The sequence below is a fragment of the Falco cherrug genome, chromosome 10, assembly GCF_023634085.1.
Source record: "Falco cherrug isolate bFalChe1 chromosome 10, bFalChe1.pri, whole genome shotgun sequence".
Lineage (NCBI taxonomy): Eukaryota > Metazoa > Chordata > Aves > Falconiformes > Falconidae > Falco > Falco cherrug.
Genome location: NC_073706.1, coordinates 37,685,122 through 37,705,789, shown reverse-complemented (window position 1 = coordinate 37,705,789; position 20,668 = coordinate 37,685,122). Strand labels below are relative to the sequence as shown.

The 20,668-nt window shown below is 43.4% G+C and overlaps 1 protein-coding gene across 3 annotated transcripts in view; it reads left to right on the top strand.

The window, feature by feature from the left end:
- Positions 1-10,536, top strand: part of PTPRJ (protein tyrosine phosphatase receptor type J) — a 75,728-nt gene extending 65,192 nt beyond the window's left edge. For all 3 annotated transcript variants that reach the window (XM_055721917.1, XM_055721914.1, XM_055721916.1), the window contains 9 exons: positions 921-962; positions 1,902-1,989; positions 3,108-3,198; positions 4,052-4,125; positions 4,279-4,413; positions 4,806-4,925; positions 5,693-5,853; positions 6,354-6,489; positions 7,245-10,536. In XM_055721917.1, the coding sequence (XP_055577892.1) occupies positions 921-962; positions 1,902-1,989; positions 3,108-3,198; positions 4,052-4,125; positions 4,279-4,413; positions 4,806-4,925; positions 5,693-5,853; positions 6,354-6,489; positions 7,245-7,403 (1,006 nt within the window). In that variant the 3' untranslated portion in view covers positions 7,404-10,536. The remainder of the gene's footprint in view (positions 1-920; positions 963-1,901; positions 1,990-3,107; positions 3,199-4,051; positions 4,126-4,278; positions 4,414-4,805; positions 4,926-5,692; positions 5,854-6,353; positions 6,490-7,244) is intronic.
- Positions 10,537-20,668: the final 10,132 nt, after the last annotated feature.

Below are 20,668 nucleotides of genomic sequence, written 5' to 3'. Positions count from 1 at the left end.
CTTGTTTGTATGTCACAGATTAGAGTGGATGTGCCAAACTAGTTAAATTATTTTTTTCAACCCCATAGTTACAAACTGACAAGTTAAGATTTGTTTTGTTTAGCTCTTCTGAATTCATGCATGCTGATGAAGTCATTCAGTCAGAAGTGAGAAAACATCACAAATTATTGTGCTAAAAGACATATGTAATTATATCTTGGATGGTTTTATTTTAAATGAACCATTAATCACACTTTTTACTTGCTTGATGGCCTGTTACGTGAAATCTCTATTCCGGAGTTTCTAGAAGCTGGTGAGTTGCCTAGGAATTGAGCTGGTTCCTGTTTCCAGTGTTTTCCAAATGATCTGGGACTTCAGAGTCCTTTTCCTGCTTCTGGTTGTGCGGTACATCCTTTCTAAAGAATTGGCTGTAGGGCCCTTAGTCCAGTTTTCTTAGTTTTTCTGATTAACTGCTGTTATATTTACAGGCATGTCCAGTAGCTGTGGACAATACTGAGAAGAGCTTCCTCTAAAGCTAGGAGCACTTACTTTCATTCAGCTGCCACTTTCTGCACCACTGACACATGGCTGCTGAACAGTCAGTGTGGGCATTCTGGGGTTAGCAGCGATTCTCCCGAGATGCTAGCTAACAGCGTGGATCCCTCGGATGTGCTTGTTCCACCAAACCATATGCTTTGTGTCCAGGTGTTGTACTCTGGGTCTGACAGAAAGAAACGGTCCCATTGCACAGCACCACTGAATGAAGAATGGAGTATTTTGTTCTCGCTTCAGGTGTAGGGTTTGCCTGAGAAGGGTTTTTTTGCACAGGATAAGATGCTTTAAAAGAAATTGTTTTGCACAGGAAATAGCTGTTGTCACAAATTTAATATGCATCCCACTAAATTCTGCTGTGTATTGTGTTGTTTTCTTTCACCATATAGGAAAGATAAAAGAAATACTGAAGTGTCCTTTTCTCCCATTAAGTAAGTCCATATCCTTTCACACATTGTTTTCTGAGCTCAAGTGATATTTGCAAAACTTAATGTGAACCCTGATCCTGGTTTTCTGTGCAGTTTTATATAGAATTTTTCAATATTAATTCCTCGTGGAATTTAAAGACTCTAGCCTGCTGACTAATTATTTAATGACATTGATTGACACTTCTTGAGCTGCCGCAGGGATTTGGAGCGCTCACTTTGTGAGTTGTTATTAGACGCACAGATGCTCCACGGAGTTTTGAAAAAAGAGGATGTTTGAATGAAACGTGGGCTTCGTGCACATCGAGGGAACAATCCAAATTGTTGATAAAGTGCACATAGGCACAGTTCTGCACTGTGTCCTGGATTTTCCTTTGCTTTATGATTACTTTGTGCTGAGCCATGAACTCGGACAATCCTGATACTGTACAAGCTTTGCCGTGGGAGGGTAACCACAATATATTGGAAGTCACAGACAGTGCAATTGAATCACATTATCGAATTTTTGTGCTGGTGGGAAGTCTTGGCCAGAGCAGCCCATGAAGTCCCACCTGTGCAGACTTTGATAGTTTACATAAAATGCACCAGGGAATGAGGCAAGTCTGAGGGGAGTGCAGAAGCAGCTGACTGATGGCATCTGTGATACCCTTCTCCTGAAGGATGCGCTATTCTCACCTTGGTTTAACAGATCAGTTAAATCCTGTGCTTGGTAACCTGTCCCCTGTAAATGCACGGTTTTGTAGCTGCTACTAACAGTCGTGCTTTCATTCTTAGATTCACATAGTGAAAAATAAGCTGCATGTGTCTAATCAGCCTTTTTTTCTTCCCCCCCACCCTCCCTTGAAGAATCAAGAAGTAAGTAAAGCATACTTTCTAACACATTAACTGAATTCATGGTTTATTTACGTAATCTCAGTTACCAGTACATGGCTTTTCTCATTTCAGATCAAAAATCATTAAAGTGGAGAACTTCGAGTCCTACTTTAAGAAGCAGCAAGCTGACTCCAACTGTGGTTTTGCTGAAGAGTATGAGGTATGTGCCCTCAGTGGAGAGAGCTTCATGACAAATGTTTTTGGAAAGGCAAATTAGCTTTCCTACGGAGCATACAGGAGGCTGACTGGAGTGGGAGGGAAGGGATCTTTATAACAGAGATTATTACGCCGCGTGTGTAGCCTTCCCTTCTCGGATTCAGCTCCAAAGTGCATGATAAATACTTCACATCCTGAACTATTCTCTCACCCTGTGAGCTTACAGCATGGCCTGCTGGGCAGAGCTCTCGTCAGAGGCAGCGTCTCCTCAGTCCTTGCCTGAGTTGCACTATAGAGTCAGCCTCAGGAGAGCTATTTCACTTCTCTGCACTTTGGGGTTTTTTTATCTTTTGTTTTTCTACACAGCAAGACAGGTCTCTTGCTAACAGCACTGACTTCTTCAGTGTGTAGGTGTGATTTGCAAACCACACCTGTGCATAGCTGGACGGAGCAGTCAGAGGAACAGCAATTGTGATTAGCTTAGGGACCATAAATGGTTTTCTGTGAAATGTGCTAAAGCTTAGCTGTTAGCAGGGTACAAAACGCAAATCAAGTGTCAGTAAGGATTCTGTGTTGCCATGTCTGCTGTTAAAAAATCTCAATTTTTTTCATCTCCTTGAAGCTATTAACTGACTTTCTTCTTCTTTCCAGATGAAATTCTGTCCCTTTGATTGCATTTTTCAGGCTTGTGCTCTGCCTTGCCTTCCTCTGAGATTGTGCTTCCTTCTGTCCTTTCATGATGTACTTGCTCCCTTCCTCCCTGTGATGCAGAGCTTATGCGAGGGAGGTCGCTGCCCAGGGGTCAGAACGGGTGCACCCTTGCTGTCAGTGTCATTGATGTCCATGTTGTCTATTTCTGCAAAACTGGTTCTGGGCTTTACAACCCCCCTCTGGGTTTTAAACATGCTGCTGTGCCTGCATTCCTTATTCATCCCTTCTCCGTCTGCTCTGCCGCAGTCACGCTCCTGCTATGTAAAAAGATGATTCTTTCTGTCATTTATCCCAGTTCAATGTGCCTGCTGTTACAGCAAAGGCCGAAGGTGTTTGGAGCATTTGTCTGTTTCAGTTGTGTCTGGTTCCCAGACCAGGACCATGTACTGGTAAGGCCCTCTTTTATTGTAGGAACTCAAGTCTGCTGGTGTTCATCAGCCCAAATTTGCTGCTGAACTTGCCGAGAACAGGGGAAAAAACAGATACAACAATGTCCTACCATGTGAGTTACTCTTCGGTTTTGCATCTTCTACTGGTCAAGTTTTTACATGAAAACACTTGGGTTCAGTTAACCTGGCTTCAATAGTAACCAGAGGTTTCAAAGAGGGGCTAATGTCATTAATTGCCAAATGAATGAATTTGGGCTGCTGCGTTCCCAAAATCACTGTAGAAGCAAACCTCAGGAGTTTTCCCTCAAGAATGTTCCCTAAATTTCCCAAGCTTCCCTCAAGGAAGCTCCTTAAAGAGCTTTTCCTTAATTAAATAATTGTAATTTTCTGTTCGTAAGAAACTTGCAGCCCAGGCGGCAAACCCAAGAGGGTAAGAGCTGCTGTGGCCACACAGATGCGCAGAGCTGTGGCCCAGCTGGGCAGCCGTGCCACTGAACCCGAGTTCCGCACCCGGCCAAGCTGGCTGTGGGCACCCCAGCGCAGCAGCATGTAAGGAGGAGTTGGAAGGCAAACAGTGACGGGTACTTATGGGTGCTTTGGAGGAAAAACAGCTGCGGTGGCAGCAGGAGACAAATCACATTTTTCTCTAGTAGTTAAAACTATAGTAAATTTCTTGTTGGATTAAAAATACATATCTATGCAAAAACATACCATATTTTTTTAAAAATAAAATATCTGTTCAGTATTCTGAGTCTTTATCCTAACAACTCGGTTTTCTGAAGGCTTTCATTACAAAAGTTCTAAACTGCTGCTATTTGTGATCACTGAAGTTATATTCTTATTCTTAAAACGCACACTGTTATAAAACACCTTTTATTTAGAAATCATGTGTTAGATGAGCAGTATTTTGCTGAAAGGTTCAGGTTCTGAAATTCCTCATTTTCTTTTCCTTTTTTCTTTCTGCAGATGATATTTCTCGTGTGAAACTTTCAGATCAAAACTCTGCAACTGACGATTATATTAATGCAAACTATATGCCTGTAAGTTGCTTCATTAGTTGAAATGAAATATAATGCGTGTTTTTATGATGTAGGCTTAACAGCTCATGATGATGTTTAAAATTGGCTTTTTGTCTCATTAATGCATGTGTGCGTGTGTGTATATATATATTTATTTTGGGCTTTTTGTCTTAGGGCTATAACTCAAAGAAGGCCTTTATTGCCGCACAGGGCCCTTTACCCAGTACTATAGAAGACTTCTGGCGCATGATTTGGGAAAAGAATATTTACTCTATTGTGATGTTGACAAAATGTGTTGAACAAGCCCGGGTATGTTTCTATTAAAACTGAACCATCTCTTGAAGACTGTTGCGTCTCTTCTAATTTTGGTGTTACCCTAGTAGGCTGGAGACCTTCTTTCTTTTAAAAACCATCCACTTACTGGAAGACTGTTTTCTAAATTAAGTAAGCCCCATTTTTTTAGCTTTTCCCCATTTTATATCTGCTGACTACTAGAAAAGATAATCTCAGGAGGGTTGTGGAATTGCTGCCTTTAAGGGTGGGTTCTTCTCCCTGAGGAATGGTTTTGGTAGAGCTTCTGCCCAGGAATGGGCTGTTGGGAAGGGCGACGTGCTTTCTAGCCCTGCTTCAGGTGGGGTGTTACTTAAAACTAGAGTCAGCTGCTGTGTATGATGTGCCTCATCTTGCAACTCTCTTCTTAGACCAAATGTGAGCAATACTGGCCAGACAAACAATCCAAGAGCTACGGTGACATTACTGTGACAATGGTCTCGGAGGTTGTCCTTCCAGAATGGACAATAAGGGACTTCACTGTAGAAAAGGTGAGTCCCCCCCCAGTTGTTAGTGTATCTGTAGAAGTGATTTATTGCATCACTATGACTTCACATGTTAAGCAACACTGATGTGATAATATATAATAATTTCACTAAAACTTAATGAAATTCAGAGTTATCTGAGGGAGAAGGATAAAAGTTGTTTATTTTTATTTGAGGCTTGGAGCATATTGGACTGCTTTCTGCCAGAAGTCTGATTTAAAATCTTTCACACTATTCGCTGACGACGAGATTCCTGTGGTACTTGTGTGTATGTTTGGAAGCCCTGGCTTCTCACAGCTGTTTTAGCAACATATCCAGTGGTGGGAGTGAGTTGTCAGTAAGAGCCTCCCTGTGGCATAAAGGGGTCTGCCAGCAAAATCTGGCCTGCTAATGGGAATTGCTGGTTGCCCTGTCAGTGGTCCTGAGCTGGTGTTTCTCTGAGACTCGCACCTTACGCAGAACTTCTGCTTACGCAGATACTTGTCCTGTCTGCTAGACTGAACAATTAGCTGTTTCTGTCAGCAAATGAAATGCAGCAGAGATGATCTTGGAGTAAAGTGAAAAGTAAAAGGAAATTATTTCGAAGTATTCTCTACCAGAGCAGGAGGAGGGAAACTGAAATATCATTGATCAAATTACTGCACGGTTTGTAACAGGCACCTAGTGAAGCTGAGCTTTGCCCAGTACATATGTCTGGAAGCCCTACTGTTGCTCCTCTGGAGCCGGTTTCTTTATTTGTTTGTTTGTTTTTCCCCTGATGTGTATTCCCCTAGTCTAACACGCCAGAGAGCCACACGGTGCGCCAGTTCCATTTCACCTCCTGGCCAGATCATGGAGTGCCGGAGACAACAGACCTTCTCATCAACTTCAGACACCTTGTTCATGAGTACAGCAGTCAAAATCCAATCGACTCTCCTACTCTGGTGCACTGCAGGTAGGAAGAACATATTTGTGTTAGACACATTTTTATCTTCTGGCTTTTTTAAAAACAATTCTTTTCAATGTGATTTAGAAAAAGAAAAAAAAAAAGTAAGTCTCTTTGCTTAAGGCCATGGGCTAATCATCCTGCCAAATTAAAACCTTTGCCCCATGCCTCAGAAGGGTAGCAATGCTATATAGGTAGCAAAGTACATGACACAAAATTTCATTAGAATAGACCCTGTGTCCTAGCCTGGAAAACTTAGCTCAAGAAGCTGCCTTTTCCAGTACTTTTACAGGTAACCTTGTGCCAGTGCAAGACTGGGAAGCCCAAAAGCGTGTCCTCCCTCCCTGTTGGTGGTAGTAAGAACCACCCACTGGGCTGCAGAGGCTTTTAGTACCCGTGCCACTGCAATAAGAGAAAGCATTTTGCTAGACTCACTGGTGTTTTGGCAGGCCACTGGTGAGCAGGTGGTTGAGAGAAAGCAGTAAATAGCTTTCCCCATGTCACTGCAGTGCTGGTGTTGGGAGGACAGGAACATTCATTGCCATTGACCGCCTGATTCAGCAGATTGAAATGGAGAACACTGTGGATGTCTATGGAGTGGTGTATGATCTTCGCATGCACCGACCTTTAATGGTGCAAACTGAGGTAAGGCTGTCTTTCGTCCAGCAGCATGTTTTTCAAATATGCGTAATAATCCAGGAAGGGTAGGCTCAAGGTGTACTTCAAAATTATAGGAAGATTAGATACTAAGAAGCAATCTGAAATTGCTTTTTATTTGATATTTATTTATCTTCCCTCCTTCCTGCCTCATCTCTTCCCACGAAAGTAGTTGCAGCCAGGGGCCATAGTACATCCGAGCAATCTCTTTACAGAGTACTTCGTAGGAGTGGCATTTGCAGCTGGAAAGAATCAAATCCTGAAAAAGTTGGTTTGTTTTGGTTTTGGGGGGCTTTTTTGCAGCTTCTTTCACCCATGTGAGTTTTATAGTTTTATCCTTACAGCTGTGAGCCAGAATTATCTTCAGTCAAGTCGTCTCAGTTCTGTTCTGCAGGAACACCCATGTTCCTGTTGAAATTATGACATCAGTCTGGACAGGTGTGTGGATTAACTCAAGCTGATCTGAAAAAGGCTGTAAACTGTCCATCATGAAGGTCTTTTAAGAGGGAGTTAGGCATGACGGAAAACTTGATCCTAGTTCTTTACGGAGGGTTGATCAGATGATGTCATGAGGTCCTTTCCAGTCCTGTTTCCCATGAACTATACGTACAACTTCTAAAATATACTCCCCGATAGCATTCAGCGCAGTGCATCCGAACCCCAGAATCTGTATTCAGGAGCAGAATTACTTCCAAAATTGAGTTATTTTCTAGAAATGTATTACCCTCTCTTTCTTTCATCAGGACCAGTACGTCTTCCTAAACCAGTGTGTTATGGATATTATTAAATCCCAGAAAGACAAGAAAACAGATCTTATTTACCAAAACATGACAGCAATGGCAATCTATGAGAATTTCACACCTGGGCCAGGCTTCGGGAAGGCAAATGGCTACCACGCATAGCCTGGAAGGAATGCCATGTCTCCAGGAGGCGTTACCTGCACATAGGAAAGGGAGATGTTCTGCTCAAGTTTTCCAGGATTGTGTGGAGTGTCTGGCTTCTCCAGTTCTGTCTGCATTTGACGATGTGATCTGCGGAAGGAAAACCAATTCTGTCAGGAGCTGCAGATTGATATAAAAGAAAAACAAAACAAAAAACAAACCAAGCAAAACTATTTAAAGTTAACAGAAGAGTCTTGCTTTTTCTTGGGAATTTAACAGTACTGATAAGTGAAAATAGCATTTGCAGTATGAACGGTGAGCTAGTATTTAATATTAAAATAATAACACAAGCTTTTTATTACAATTTTATATGATTTTATTTACAGACACCAGGCTTGTGGGCTGTTTTAATATATTTAATTATAAGTTTCAGGAACATATTTTATCTACTGTATCTGATTACTTAGCTAATAGATATGTGCCTCTGTGAGTTTTGGGGTTTTTTTTTCTGTGTTCCTGTTTATTTAAAAAAGGAGTACAAACAGCTCCTTCAAATGGACATTTATATTTGGAAATTGTGCCTTTTCCAGTTGCTACTCTAGAAAAAAACCAGCAGAGATTCTATTTTTGTACTGAAACTCCTAATGAGAACACAGATTTTTAAATAAGGCTTATGTCAAACTTAACTGTAGTTGCACTGTTGGCAGGACTCTCCAGAAGTTTGGAGGTGAGCTTTGTTTTTGCATTTCACCACAAATAGCCCCTGCCTTAATGTTTCGGTGCCTCTGCTAGAGCAAAAGGAGTGTGGTCTGTCACTCCAAGCTTTAACTATAGTAAAAAAAAACTGAGCAAGTGAGTATGTGAATGTGTGTGCGGGTATGTGTGGGTGTGTATGAAGGACAGAATAGCTTCTCCCTGTTCCTGGCTGATATTCCTGTTTTTATACAATTTATAATGATTTATTTAAAGGTGCAATATATAATTTACTGAATAATGATCACTCTATTCTAATAGAGTTTTACTCAGGTTGGTGTCTTTTTATCATTGTTGTTGTTTTTTCTCAAATATATAAATCTGTGAAAATGTCGAAACGAAGGTTCCATGTGTCCAAGCACTCCCAGATTGACAGGCTTTACTGTTTCTACCAGAACAAATTGCACAAAATTCTCCTGTAAAGACCAATTTCTCAGTTGTTTTAGCCATTCAAAACTGAGACGCATCTTACCTGCCTGCATCTCATTGACCTAATGTAATGGTTTTATAATTACCTGCAATATACTGCTGCTGTTGTTTTAACTGGTCCTTTTAAAAATGGAACAAACAAGCAGAAACCCCCTAGCTGCTGATTTTACAAGTCAAGGATCAGATTGGAATTATTTTGCTGGTACATAACTGCTAGACTTATGAAGGCATTACCAATGAAGGACTTCTTAATTTTAATTAGGTGGGGGTGGGGGGTGGGGGGGTGTAGTTTTTGGTCTTTGGATCATTGCACTGGTTGCATTGCAGAGGAATACAAAGTTTATGAATAATGCTATAGAATAGCTATAAAGTGGTGAAAGTCTTATGAAGGTTTAATAACCAGAGTCCCTGGTATTCTGCTGCTTTGTTTTGTGTTGTTTTGGGTTTTTGTTTGTTATAGCAGAGTTGTCAGAAGAAGCTACAGATGCTAGGAGTGTATGTGACAGTACAGTGGAACCTGGCGACCTCAGAGTCCACTGTCAGCTGAAGGAAAATGTAGCAATTCCTGGTGCACAGCTGTAACTTTACAGGTATACCGTGGAATTTTTTACAACCTGGAGTGAAATTGTGGTGTGCAATGTGTGAACAAAACTGGAGGACAAACCACAGTGTGCTTCAGCTTTCAGGGTTTTGGGGAGTGTTTTTTGGGGTTTTTTGTAGCAGCCACTTCTGGGTTCTTGAATATTTTTTTTCTTTCTCTGAAATACTTAAAAAGAAAAAAACAAAAAAAACCCCACACACACATAAAAAAAATCCCAAAAAACCCCACGAGGTTAATGATCCTGCCTAACTCCATCCAAACTGGCATTCCACGTAGTGGATCTCTCACCTGGCATTCTTTCTAAGCTGCTGTCAGATGACAAAGATAAACCACTTGGACCAAACAGAACCATTCCAAAGGAACTGGGAGGGAAGAAAGTCTGCCCCTTAGTCATGTTATATTTTTCTCTCTTAAGCTTTCAATTACTGCACATCTGTGCAGAGCGCAGAGACAGTATTGATTACGGCAGGTCTCCCAAGAACTTGCTGCCTTAGGGTGCTGAATGCTCTCTTGCTTCAGAAGGCCCTTGTTTTGTATAGCACAGAAGAGAGGGAGACTAATCTTCTATGCTAGATCACGTTTGCATTGTATTGCAGCAGAACATCAGAAAACGAGCTTATAATGGTATGTGTTTCTGCCTGGTCACTGCCCAGATACTGTTAGAGAAAGCAAACCTATCTGTCCTGTTGTTTTGATGTTGGAAGCAGGTGCCAAATTCTCCCTTGTGTTGCCATCTAATGAGTATCTGTTTTTAATACACGTGTATTCCCAAATCTGACCCATTGTGAGAAGAGACAGAAGTTGGAAGGAAATGACCTGCTGATAGCAGGTATAGGTGGAAAAAGTTGGTAAGGCTTAAAATGTGGTAAACACAAAGTTGGCCGTAGTATTGATGAGAGGAAGTAGAACATGCCTCATAGAATATCTCTGCAGGAAGAGGAGGATTAAAGGCAATGCTCTACTACCTTGTTGATCTGTCTTGGTCAAGATGATGTGAGTTCCTGCAAATACTTTTTTCACTGCCTTCTGATGTTCTGTGTGTTACAGTCGCTGAGGTCTGTCTCTTTGGCCAATGTTTTCTCTTGCTGTTGCTTATGTAAAGATACCTGCTTTTCAGGCTGAAAGCTCCACTGTGTGGCAACTACATCTGCATTTCTGTTCAATTCTTTCTTTCCATTTGGGGCCTGCTTAAGAAGGGAAAAGTTGATGTGTGTCAAATAAGTGACTGCTGAATATCTTGAAATTATGTATAAATCTTAATTGTTTTCATATTTGTTGTACAGGAAATTTCAGCACATGTCTATAATGGTTTTAATGGTTTCATTTGTTTTTAAAGTTATAAAAATAACAATTAAAAAGCATCATCCTAGAGCACTTTCTGACTTGTGTTTCCTTTCTTGGGGTTTTCTTCTCAGTTCCTTTTGAATAAAATTAATTTTCTAGAATACCCATTTAATTTGAGGAGCTTTATAATGGGTAAGGAGAGTGGGCTCCCATCCTGTAGGGTGGCACATGAGTTGGGTACGTATTACGGTCACTAGGGCTCCCCGCGAGGGTGTTAATCTGTCATTGAGCCTTGCCTGGTGGAACAGGGCCTGATGCTGTTGTGTTCTGGCAGTTGGTGGTCTCTCTAAATGAAGAGCTTGGTACCGGTTAAAGGAACAATAACTTCATCCAAGGTCAGTCAAAAGATTTCCGCTAACTGAAACAGCCTTGAGGGAGGACCAGTGTTTCTAGGACTCCTTTACTTCCACAAAACCAAGAGTGATGGCTTTTTCATCCCTTGAAAGAGGTGTCCTGTTGTCAGGGGGTGATGACAGAAGCGGGTGCAGAAATATCTTGGTAATGTTGTGTTATAGCTGGCTTCTTGATTACAGATTACCTGACTGCAGATGGATATAAAATTACCATATAAATCTTGTGTCTTCTAAAATTCTTGGTTTCCATTCCTGGTTGCCATCTGAATCACTCCCAAGGAGGATCACATGCCTGGAGGGTGATACTGGCACTCAATAGCTCTGCAATTTATCACGGGGTGCTGACACTTACTGTAAAATCTTGTGATCCTCCATCATAACTCTGGTGCGTTTTCTGAAACAACCACATGGTGAGAGGGGAAGAGCAAAGCGTGATTGTCTCATCATCTTCCAGTGGGAGAACGTGCCAGCCACATGATGGTTGTTAGAGTGCGCTGCATGAGACTTTCTGCAGAAGAGAAGCTGTGACAAGGAACTTCCCAGCGTAGGACCTGCAGCAGGTGACCACCACTACCAGGGCCAATCAGCCTCGGGGACACTTTTAGGGAGCAAAATCCCTCACTTTTTTGTTTTCCTTAAATCAGATTTGAAATATTAGAACTTCAGTAAAGCCAAGTGTTCTGGATGTCATATGGAGTGTTAGTCTGTTGGGGTGGGCAGAACAGATCCTGTGTATCTGGAAGTCTCATTCTGTACCTGGTGGTGCCATGTATTAGGTTTACTGACTTTGAGAATAAAAAGGTGGAGTTCAGACAGGAAAGGATGTAATCTTCCTGTCCTGTTCTTTGCTTGATAAATGGTATGTAGTCTGGAATACTGCTCCCTTGCATGCCCTTCCTGGCTGGGTGCTATCAGGCAGCAAATGGATTTTGGAGATGAACAGTCGTGGATGTTCTTGCGGAAGAGGGACAGAAATGGGAGCTTGGAAGGGAAAAACACCTGAAAACTTCACACACTTTGCTTTTTTCAAGCAAAAAAGGAAAAGTCTCTTAGCTATGGCAAAGATGCTAGGTGTTAACAGTTCCTGGGTGTTCTGAGTAAAAGTTAATTAAGAAATGCAGATGCAATCACTTTCGTCCAGGGGCAGAATGAGGGGCAAGCAAGGATCAACAGTTTGTTTCTGAGGCAGGTAGGTACAGTGTTCTCCTCACACCCACCAGAGAAGTTACTGTGCTTCCTTTTCCCAGTTACTGTGGCACTGCTTCAGGGAGGCCCTTTCAGCTCTTCCCATAAGACCTCGTGTCACTGAAAACTCTGGCTTTAAATGGTTCCATTTTTGCTAACAGACATCATCTCCTGACAGCCAGAAGCAAACCTAGCAAATCAGCCCCTCACACCAAGAAAAGGTAGTCTAGTTTGATCCAAAATGAGTTACTTTAACTCATGTTTTACCGTCAACTTTCCAAGTGACTAGGGAAAAGCCAGCTTGTGTGGAACAATGTTCTGGATGTAATGCTAGTGTTTCATAGACACCCCTAGTGTATTAATAATGCTTACAAGAAAACTGCTAGGGACACAAAAGCTGTGTGCTCAGTGTGCTAGGGACAAAAGCACTCCTTGCACACTGTGCTGTGACTCTGCCCTTGTTTCTGTGCAGGGCAGGATGGGCAAGGCAACTGGTATTCCCTTAAGATACTTCTTAGACTCATTTGTTTTGGTTTTTTAGTTGGCAGTTTTCTGATGTGGTGCTTCTAGTGCTGGGAATGTACTATCAGAAGGAAAACAGGCTCTTTGGTAAAGGCTGATCTAACATCTGTTCTTGATTAAGATATGTGCCTACCTAAAAGGTGATCGCTGTCTCTCCAGAAAGGAAATACAGCCTGTTCATTTCTGCTGTAAGCCTCCAGATGGCACATGATACCTCTGTTCTTTCCAGGGAACGCTTTTCCTGCGAGGCTGCTCGCTTTTTCACTTCCTTCCCAGACTCTGATAACCTCCCACCACCCCATGTGCTGTTTCACCTTTCTTCTCCCCACGCTATGGGTACAAAGCCTGTCCCCTCCAGCCCTGGCTCACGTCAATGCCACCCAGGTCACCATGCCCGTTTAAGGCTGTCTGCCTGCTCCACAGGTGCTAGGTACCTCATGCTCACCTGTGGAGTGTTGTATACCTGATCAGGTAACTTTTTGAAAAAGCTCTTAAGTTCAGCAATAGCCTGACAATGCCAAATAATCCTTGGCTTTTAACACCTGAGCATTGCTAGGTGTTTTCTGATGGTGCATGTAGTCCAAGGTGAGGACTGGCTTGGACCAGCCTGAAGCTGGTTATTCAGTATTGTCGGCTGTGCGGTCGTTTCCCAGTTTGTCTGCTCCACAGCTTTTCTCAGCAGTGATGGATTTATAGGATTGCCGAACGCAGTGCAGATACATCAATAAAGACAGCAAGACGTCCTTACTCATACTGCTCAACATAAAAAACAGTAAAAAGGCTATTTCAGTTAATGAATCTGTGTATGTGTGTGTAACACTAACGAAGTTTCTTCCACACCTTTTTTTACAAGTCTTTAGGGAGGTTTTAAATGCACCTTTTAAAGCATCTGGCAACATCTGGTGAGTTACTTTGGCTTCTTCCTTCTCCAGCCTGAAATACAGAAAGATTTCAATGCAAAGCACGCGATTTTTCACGAGCACAGCTATAATGGAGATGAGTGTGTGAGGGACCTTCAGCAAATGCCCTAAATCTAGTGGAAAGTGTGTCTACACCTACTCAGCTGCTTGCAATGAATGAGGAATAAATCAAAACTAGAAGTAACACCTCACCTCCAAACTTCCCATGCTTGTATATCAGCACCGGTCCCATGGAAGATCTGCTCTGTGCAGGGTCTGACTGAGCTGAACTGCTCTCAGCTATTGTCTCCAGGCCAGATCGATGTTCCCAGCGCTGGCACTGGCAGGGCAGGTTGGCACGTGCTGGAGGAAGGCTGAGCTCTGGAGTCCAGTTACCGAATTGCTGAGAAAAATTTCTGGACAATCAGGATCAATCAAACCTTTAAAACCATTGTAATTTAATAATAAGTCATGTCTAAAGCTATTGGATTGGTTTTCTTCCACCTGATGATGTCCTAAAATGTGACTGAAATGGCAGCCAATAGATTTCAAAGTGAGACCATCAATATTTTTATTTGTCAAGCTCACTGCCAGCACATTAGTACCAGTGACACTATTTCTGTTAAGACACTTGATATTGCCATTTGGTATTTTGAGAATGAACTTTTTAGGGTTTCAGAAAGCATTGCCTTTAAAAAATGCTTCCAAACAAAGATCTGAACAGTTCCACATTAACTGAAAAAAAATCTTTCTTGGGAATTGCTTTCCATTTTATTTCTTCACAATTTGGACATTTTTTAAAAGCAATTTAAAGTAAAGATGAATGGTTGACTGTTTCAATCAGGATTTAAGAATATATTCCAATTTTGTTTCTCTAAAATGTGTTTTGTAGTCAATGGGACTGAAATACTGAGAAATGCAAAGAAAGCACCAGTTTCACTCACATGTGGAGCATGCCCTTATCTCTGCTCGACAACCCTTGGTCAGAGGAGAGAGGGAGTGAAGGCATACACAGAGCAAACAGCTTGCATAGAGCTTTGGCAAACCAAGCTGATTTTTTTGAGCAAAATTAAGCACCCAGTTAGAAAACAGTGGTACAGAGAATAGGGAATCTGAATATATATGGATGTCAATCAGTAACAGCTGCTTAAACTTTCTGCAGATGGTAACCTGAGTCATCTAGAACTGAAGACTAATTACCCGAACACTGACAGCTCTCCTATATGTAGATTTTGATATTGAAGTAGGTCAACACATATCACGTATAGGACACGTACTTTTTTCCACGGTATTCTCTTATGCGATTTATAGGTTTGTTAGTGCCTTATTCTAAGCAGCTGTGGAAAGTATGTGCTTTTTCGTGAAGAGTGTTGCACTGAGCCATCCATTATGTGTATTTAGGTACTCGACTTTCCATTTCACAGACACAAGTTAAATATCTTTTAAAATATTTTTTTTCCTCTTATGTTATTCCAATGCCATGTAAGCATGCATGGCTGGGTAGGCTGAAATTTTAAAAGTCAGTCTGAGGAAGCCAAAATGTTATTACCAAACCAGGGCCTTAAGACTCTTTCAAGGTCACTGGCTTTAAATGATATTAGAGGTATGTGGAAGTATTATTCTGTAGAACACGGTCAGTTGGTTCCAGATGAAATATTATTATAGTTGCAATTTATTACATAAAGTGATCAATATGTTGTAAGTGCTTTTACTAGGTAAAGCCAGAATCTATGTGAAAACACAACCAGCAGCACCACCGTCTGCAGAGGCTGCTCTCTCTGCACTTGGAGAAAACACCACACCACAATTTTTCCTTGGATTGGGCTTTCAATCAGCAAACATTTCAACTTTAAAGGACTTTGCTATTTAGTTTATTTTGGCGAAGGCAGGATGGTTCTGGAGGAGTCAAGCTGGCTGCTTTCTGGACTGAGGACAGAGCTGCTGAGGAGGGAAGGTTCATCTCCTGATGAGAATTTGCAGTCAATACAACCAGATGCAGGAGATAAATATAACCAGCAGCTGAACAAGGCACAAAACAGCAGTGTGATGACCATGGTCACTCTAATAGACAGCATCTACAATTGTCTACCATTTTCTGGACTTCTTAGATACAAAATTTTTAGGAGACATTTGAAGGCATTTTTTGTGGTTTTGTTCAGAAGTAGTTCCTTTCAGTAAAGTGGGTGGTGTCGGAATAAAATCAGAGGGGTTTATGGGCAATTCAAAGCCTGGACAATGAATGTTGGTATCATTAACACAGACACCAAATCAGCTATGAAATACCACAAAAAGGACCGGCAAAACAAATTGACATCTTTGCCAGCAGCTGCATTGTGGGGCTGAATCGCTTTCCCATGAGCTGGAGGAAGCAGAATGCACTCTCGCTGCGCCGGAGCCAAGGGGCTGTGGAGGGGAAAACCTGCATGTTTCGCTGCAGGTATGTGCTGCAAATGTTTGCAGATGTGAAGCTGCGGTGCCTTTTCTTCTTATTTCACACAACAGAGAAGGGAAAAAATAAAGCATTTCCACATAGTTGAATAATTTCATTGCAACTAATTGCATCTTAATAACCTGGGACTGGACCAGAAACCAGCGGGCAAACAGCAGGGTAAGATTAGTGTGGAGTTTCTCACCAGCCTCCATATAGAGCAGGCTTCATGCTCCAAGCTGACAATGGCCTTTCAACTTTGCTGATGCATAAGGAAAATTCTTACATGCTAACAGGCAAATTATGATTTCCCATGACTGAAAGACAGGAGCTGCTAAGCATAACAAAGTGAGCTTCCCCTGCTCACTAGGACATCTGCCAGTGATCAAATCATGGCTTTCCTTGGCCCACAGTCAGGAGCAAACTGCCTATTCCTGATCAAAAGCACAGTCTGCTTGGGTGGAGACAGTTTAATTATTGGTGATAAATCTGACAAAAGTCCTTTGAAGTGACAGTCTCAGGATGGCACAGTATTCACATATGGGGGAATCAACTGACTAATTACAGCAATAAATAACCTCAACAATGAAACATAAGGTGGGGGTCGGAGCTGCACAAAGTCACAGGCAGCAGGTGTGAGGGTGGCCAGGCTAGGGGGACTTGCTGATGTTTAAGGCTGTGGGTGAGGAAAGAGACATTTGGGGTGAACCAGTCATCTGAGGATATGCCTGGATTTTTGATCTCGCTCTTGCTATGCAAAAGCAGTTGAGGGACTAGCCCATGAAGTCACAGTGGACAGCACAGTGTTTCACTGTGGTGCATTGCCAGCCTTGCAAAGGAGCTGGCAGGGCTCTGTCTCCCCATCACAGCTGGTCCCCAAGAGCAGCCCACGGCCTTCCGCACCAAACAGAGCCACAGCACAGGAAACCAGGAGATACAATAGGGCTGCAATGGATAGGAAACCCCAAAATAACTCATATGGTTAAATGAAATGCCAACTACTCCTAAGTAACTTCACAGCAAAGGCAGAAAGCAAACAGAAAACACAGTGGTGATTAGGGTCTTGCTACACCTGGGCAAATCTCCCTGCCCTGGAAGCTGACTGTTGTAGCTGCAAGGAGGGGTTTGTGAGCAGCCTGCTGTCTCCAGCCCTCCCTACTCTGCTGGTAAACCAAAACCAGGTAGGCTTTCCAATGAGGCCACAGGCCTGCTGGCTGCTAACGGTTGTGGGGAGGACTCATTTCAAAGGGGGAAGTCACAGCAGCTAGATGGATTCCCCTTTGGCAGCAGATGAAAGCCGTGTGGTTTCAGAACAAAGAGCTTGGTTTTGCATGTAGAAAATTAAGAGATCAGCTGAGTAATTTGCCTGGTTTAGGCTGGGATAGAGTTAATTTTCTTCTTAGTAGCTGGTATAGTACTGTGTTTTGGATTTAGTGTGAGAGAAATGTTGATAACACACTGATGTTTTCAGTTGTTGCTAGGTAATGTTTATACTAAGTCAAGGACTTTTTTTAAGTTTCTCAGGCCCTGCCAGCCAGAAGGCTAGAGAGGCACAAGAAATTGGGAGGGAGTACAGCCAGGACAGCTGACCTGAATTAGCCAAAGGGGTACTGCGTGCCATGGAACATCATTCTCGGTATGTAAACTGGGGGGGAAATTGGCCAGGGCTGGGGGACTGCTGCCCAGGAACTGGTTGGGCATCAGTCAGAGAGTGGTGAGCGGTGAGCAATTGTATTGTGCATCGACTTTTTTCTTTTCTCCCTTCCCTTTGCATTTCATTCCTCTTCCCCTCCTTTTCATTATAACTGTTACTATTATTGTGTTTGTTTTATTTTATTTCAATTATTAAAATATTCTTATCTCAACCCTAGAGTTTTACATTCCTTTCCAATTCTCCTCCCCATCCCTCTGGGTGAGAGAGGAGTGAGGTAGCGGCTGCATCGTACTTAGTTACCAGCTGGGGTTAAACCATGACAGTGATATTATGCAAGCTGGAGGTGAAGACTTTAAAGTTAAAAAAAAGCACATTATACTTGATGCATTTGCCTGTGATGCTGACAGAGGCATTCTGTGCTAACTGAAATTGCAGTACAGCACAGGTGAGGATGCTGGGCCAGCAGAACAGTGGCAACAACAGATTTACACCTCTCCTACACTGCAGCACATCACCGTCACTAAAAGGAGGAGAAAGCTGGGGGTTTTAAACACAAATCTATTTGTGGCTGTTTGGAAATGGGGGCTGGAATAAAATGCAAGCGATGGTATCTGGTACTTAAATTACAGAAGCAGTAGTAATTTCTTACTTTTCCTTACTCTTGGCGTTGCCTATGGATTTGCATGCTGAGGAACTGACTCGGACAGACCAGGCTGGCATCAAAGGCTTTCTTCTGGGGAAGGCTTCATAGCTCCCATGCATGACCTTTTTGAGCATGAGTTAAAGTAAGGTTCGTTTGGCACTGGCAGCTGAGAACAGCTTTTAAGACACTACTGGCTTACAGGAAAAGCTGCTGTGCTGTACATAATACCTTATTGCATGGGTTGATAGATAAGACTGCCCTGAAAAAGAGTGGACTAAACACAAAGGTGCTACTACTGTGGAAGCAAAGATGTGCCTGCCACCCTGAGGGTATGTACCTTGAAACGCAGAGACATGGAGAAACCCTGGAGAGAGCAAAACACACAGGGGAATAGTCTATGTTGCCCACAAGAACATGTACAGCAAATCTAAAGACAAATAAATAGTGAACAGACAATCATAAAGCTAACAGGAGAGAAAAGAGCAAGTGCAAAGTTAATAGTTTGATTAATAGTAATATGCAGTGAGTTGACTCTGGCTGGCTGGAGCCCCCTTGCCCAGCTGCTCTCTCAGCCCCGTCCCCAGCAGGACAGGGGAGAAAGTAAGATAAAAGAGCTCGTGGGCCAAAATACAGACAGGCAGACTACCTATCAATTACCATCATGGGCAAAATGGACTTGGGGAAAATTAATGTATTTCCAATTAAAATAAGTTTGGATAGCAAGAAACAAAGACAAATTAAAGCACACACAGACACCCCTGTCCCCTTTTCCTCAGGCTCAGCTTTGCTCCTTCACTCCCAATCCCTACAGCCAGGCAGGGCTGTGTCTACCATGATCCCTTCTGCCCTCCCTCCTCCTCCTCCTCACGCCTGCCCGGGCAGTGGGAAGGGCAATCGTGCCTCTGGCGGCTCAAGCAGCCCTCAGCCCTCTCCTGCGTCTGGCCCGGCAGTGCTGGCCATCACACTTTGCCCCCTCACACTCTTCCTCTCACTTTCCCCCTCACACTTTTCCTCCTCACACTCTTCCACTCATTCCCGTCACACTATTCCCCCTCACACCTTGCCCCCTCACTCCTCACCATGGGCGCGCTGCGCTCAGGTCGCGGTACCTCCTCCCGGAGGCTCCACAGCTTCGCCTGAGAGGCTGGGCGCCGTGCTGTGGCAGGAACTGGCTGGAACCGGCCGTGGCCGGCACGGGGCAGGGCAGCCCCCGCCAGCTCTCCTCACAGCAGCCACCCCCCGCTGCCGGCAGAGAAGAGCTGTCACCCCGCAGCTGCCAGCCAGCCCTGAGGCGCGCCCAGCCCTTGTGTCACCCAGCGGGTGGGTCTCCCTTCTTCAGATGTTTCCCTCTAAATAGAAATGAAGTGAAAATGTTGCTGAGAGAAACAAGGAGTCCCATGGCAGGTGAGAGCGACCTTAGGGCCATCCAAGGCAGGCGCACCCTGCGGTGGGCAAGAGAAGGTGCTGAGGCAGCTCCTCGGGGCCCGCCATTCTGGGGGCTAGGGGAGGTTGTGTCGGGCCTCACGTCAGGGTTCTGGGGTGCATGTGGGCTGCACCACACTTTTATGGGGTGCACTGGGGTCTCCCCAGCCCACGGCACCTCATCAAGGGACAGGAGGGCTGTTGGGGAGCCCACAGAGGGGCTGACATTTCCATGCATCAGTCCCCTGATCTGACACAGTGCTCCTGTGCCTTCCGAAGGTCTGAACCAAGCTGTCTGGCAAACATGCAGGGGTTTGGTTTCTCTGGCAGAAGTTAGCAATGCCCAGAGCTGGGCCAGGCTGCAGGCTCACACCCTTGAGAGCTGGTGGCAAGGAAGGGCTTGAGTTGTGCTGGATGGATCCTGGCACAAGTGGAAGAGGAAAGGGGGCAAGGGTGGAGGGGTTCATCAATAATTAAACACTGAGACAGAGCAACATACATAATGCATGATAAATTAGTCCAAGCACAGCAGAGGAAGCATGGGTGAAGTTTGTTTCAAAAAATATAAAATAGGATGTGTCAAGGTAATAACAGCTGTTTGCTATTTTTTTTCATTTATTTATACAGATTTCCTCCCCCTCACAGTTAGGGGTTCTGCCTAGAGTGGGACAGAAATCGGCAACTAAGCTGGAAAATAAAGTCGTTTCCTGTCAGGTCCTGGTCCAGCAAGCTCCCCATCTGGGAGATCTCCCTCTTTGCTTAGTACTAGACTTTCCTATTTGATAATCTGATGCAATATTTCCTGTGCTGAGAGTCATCCCAGTGGTTTGGGCGGCAGTTTGATTGCAGTTAAGGCGGGCAGGGTTGTGCTTGTAATTCCATGGAAACAGAGGCCCATGTTGACTCACTGTAGCCTTTTCTGATCCCAGTTTCCCCAAATGTCTTTCTCCTTCCAAACTGTATTTGCTATTACAACACAAATTATTTATATTTTAAGATGTTACATTCATTACAGATGGTAATGAGGCTGCCAGCCAGAGGGCATCCACTCTA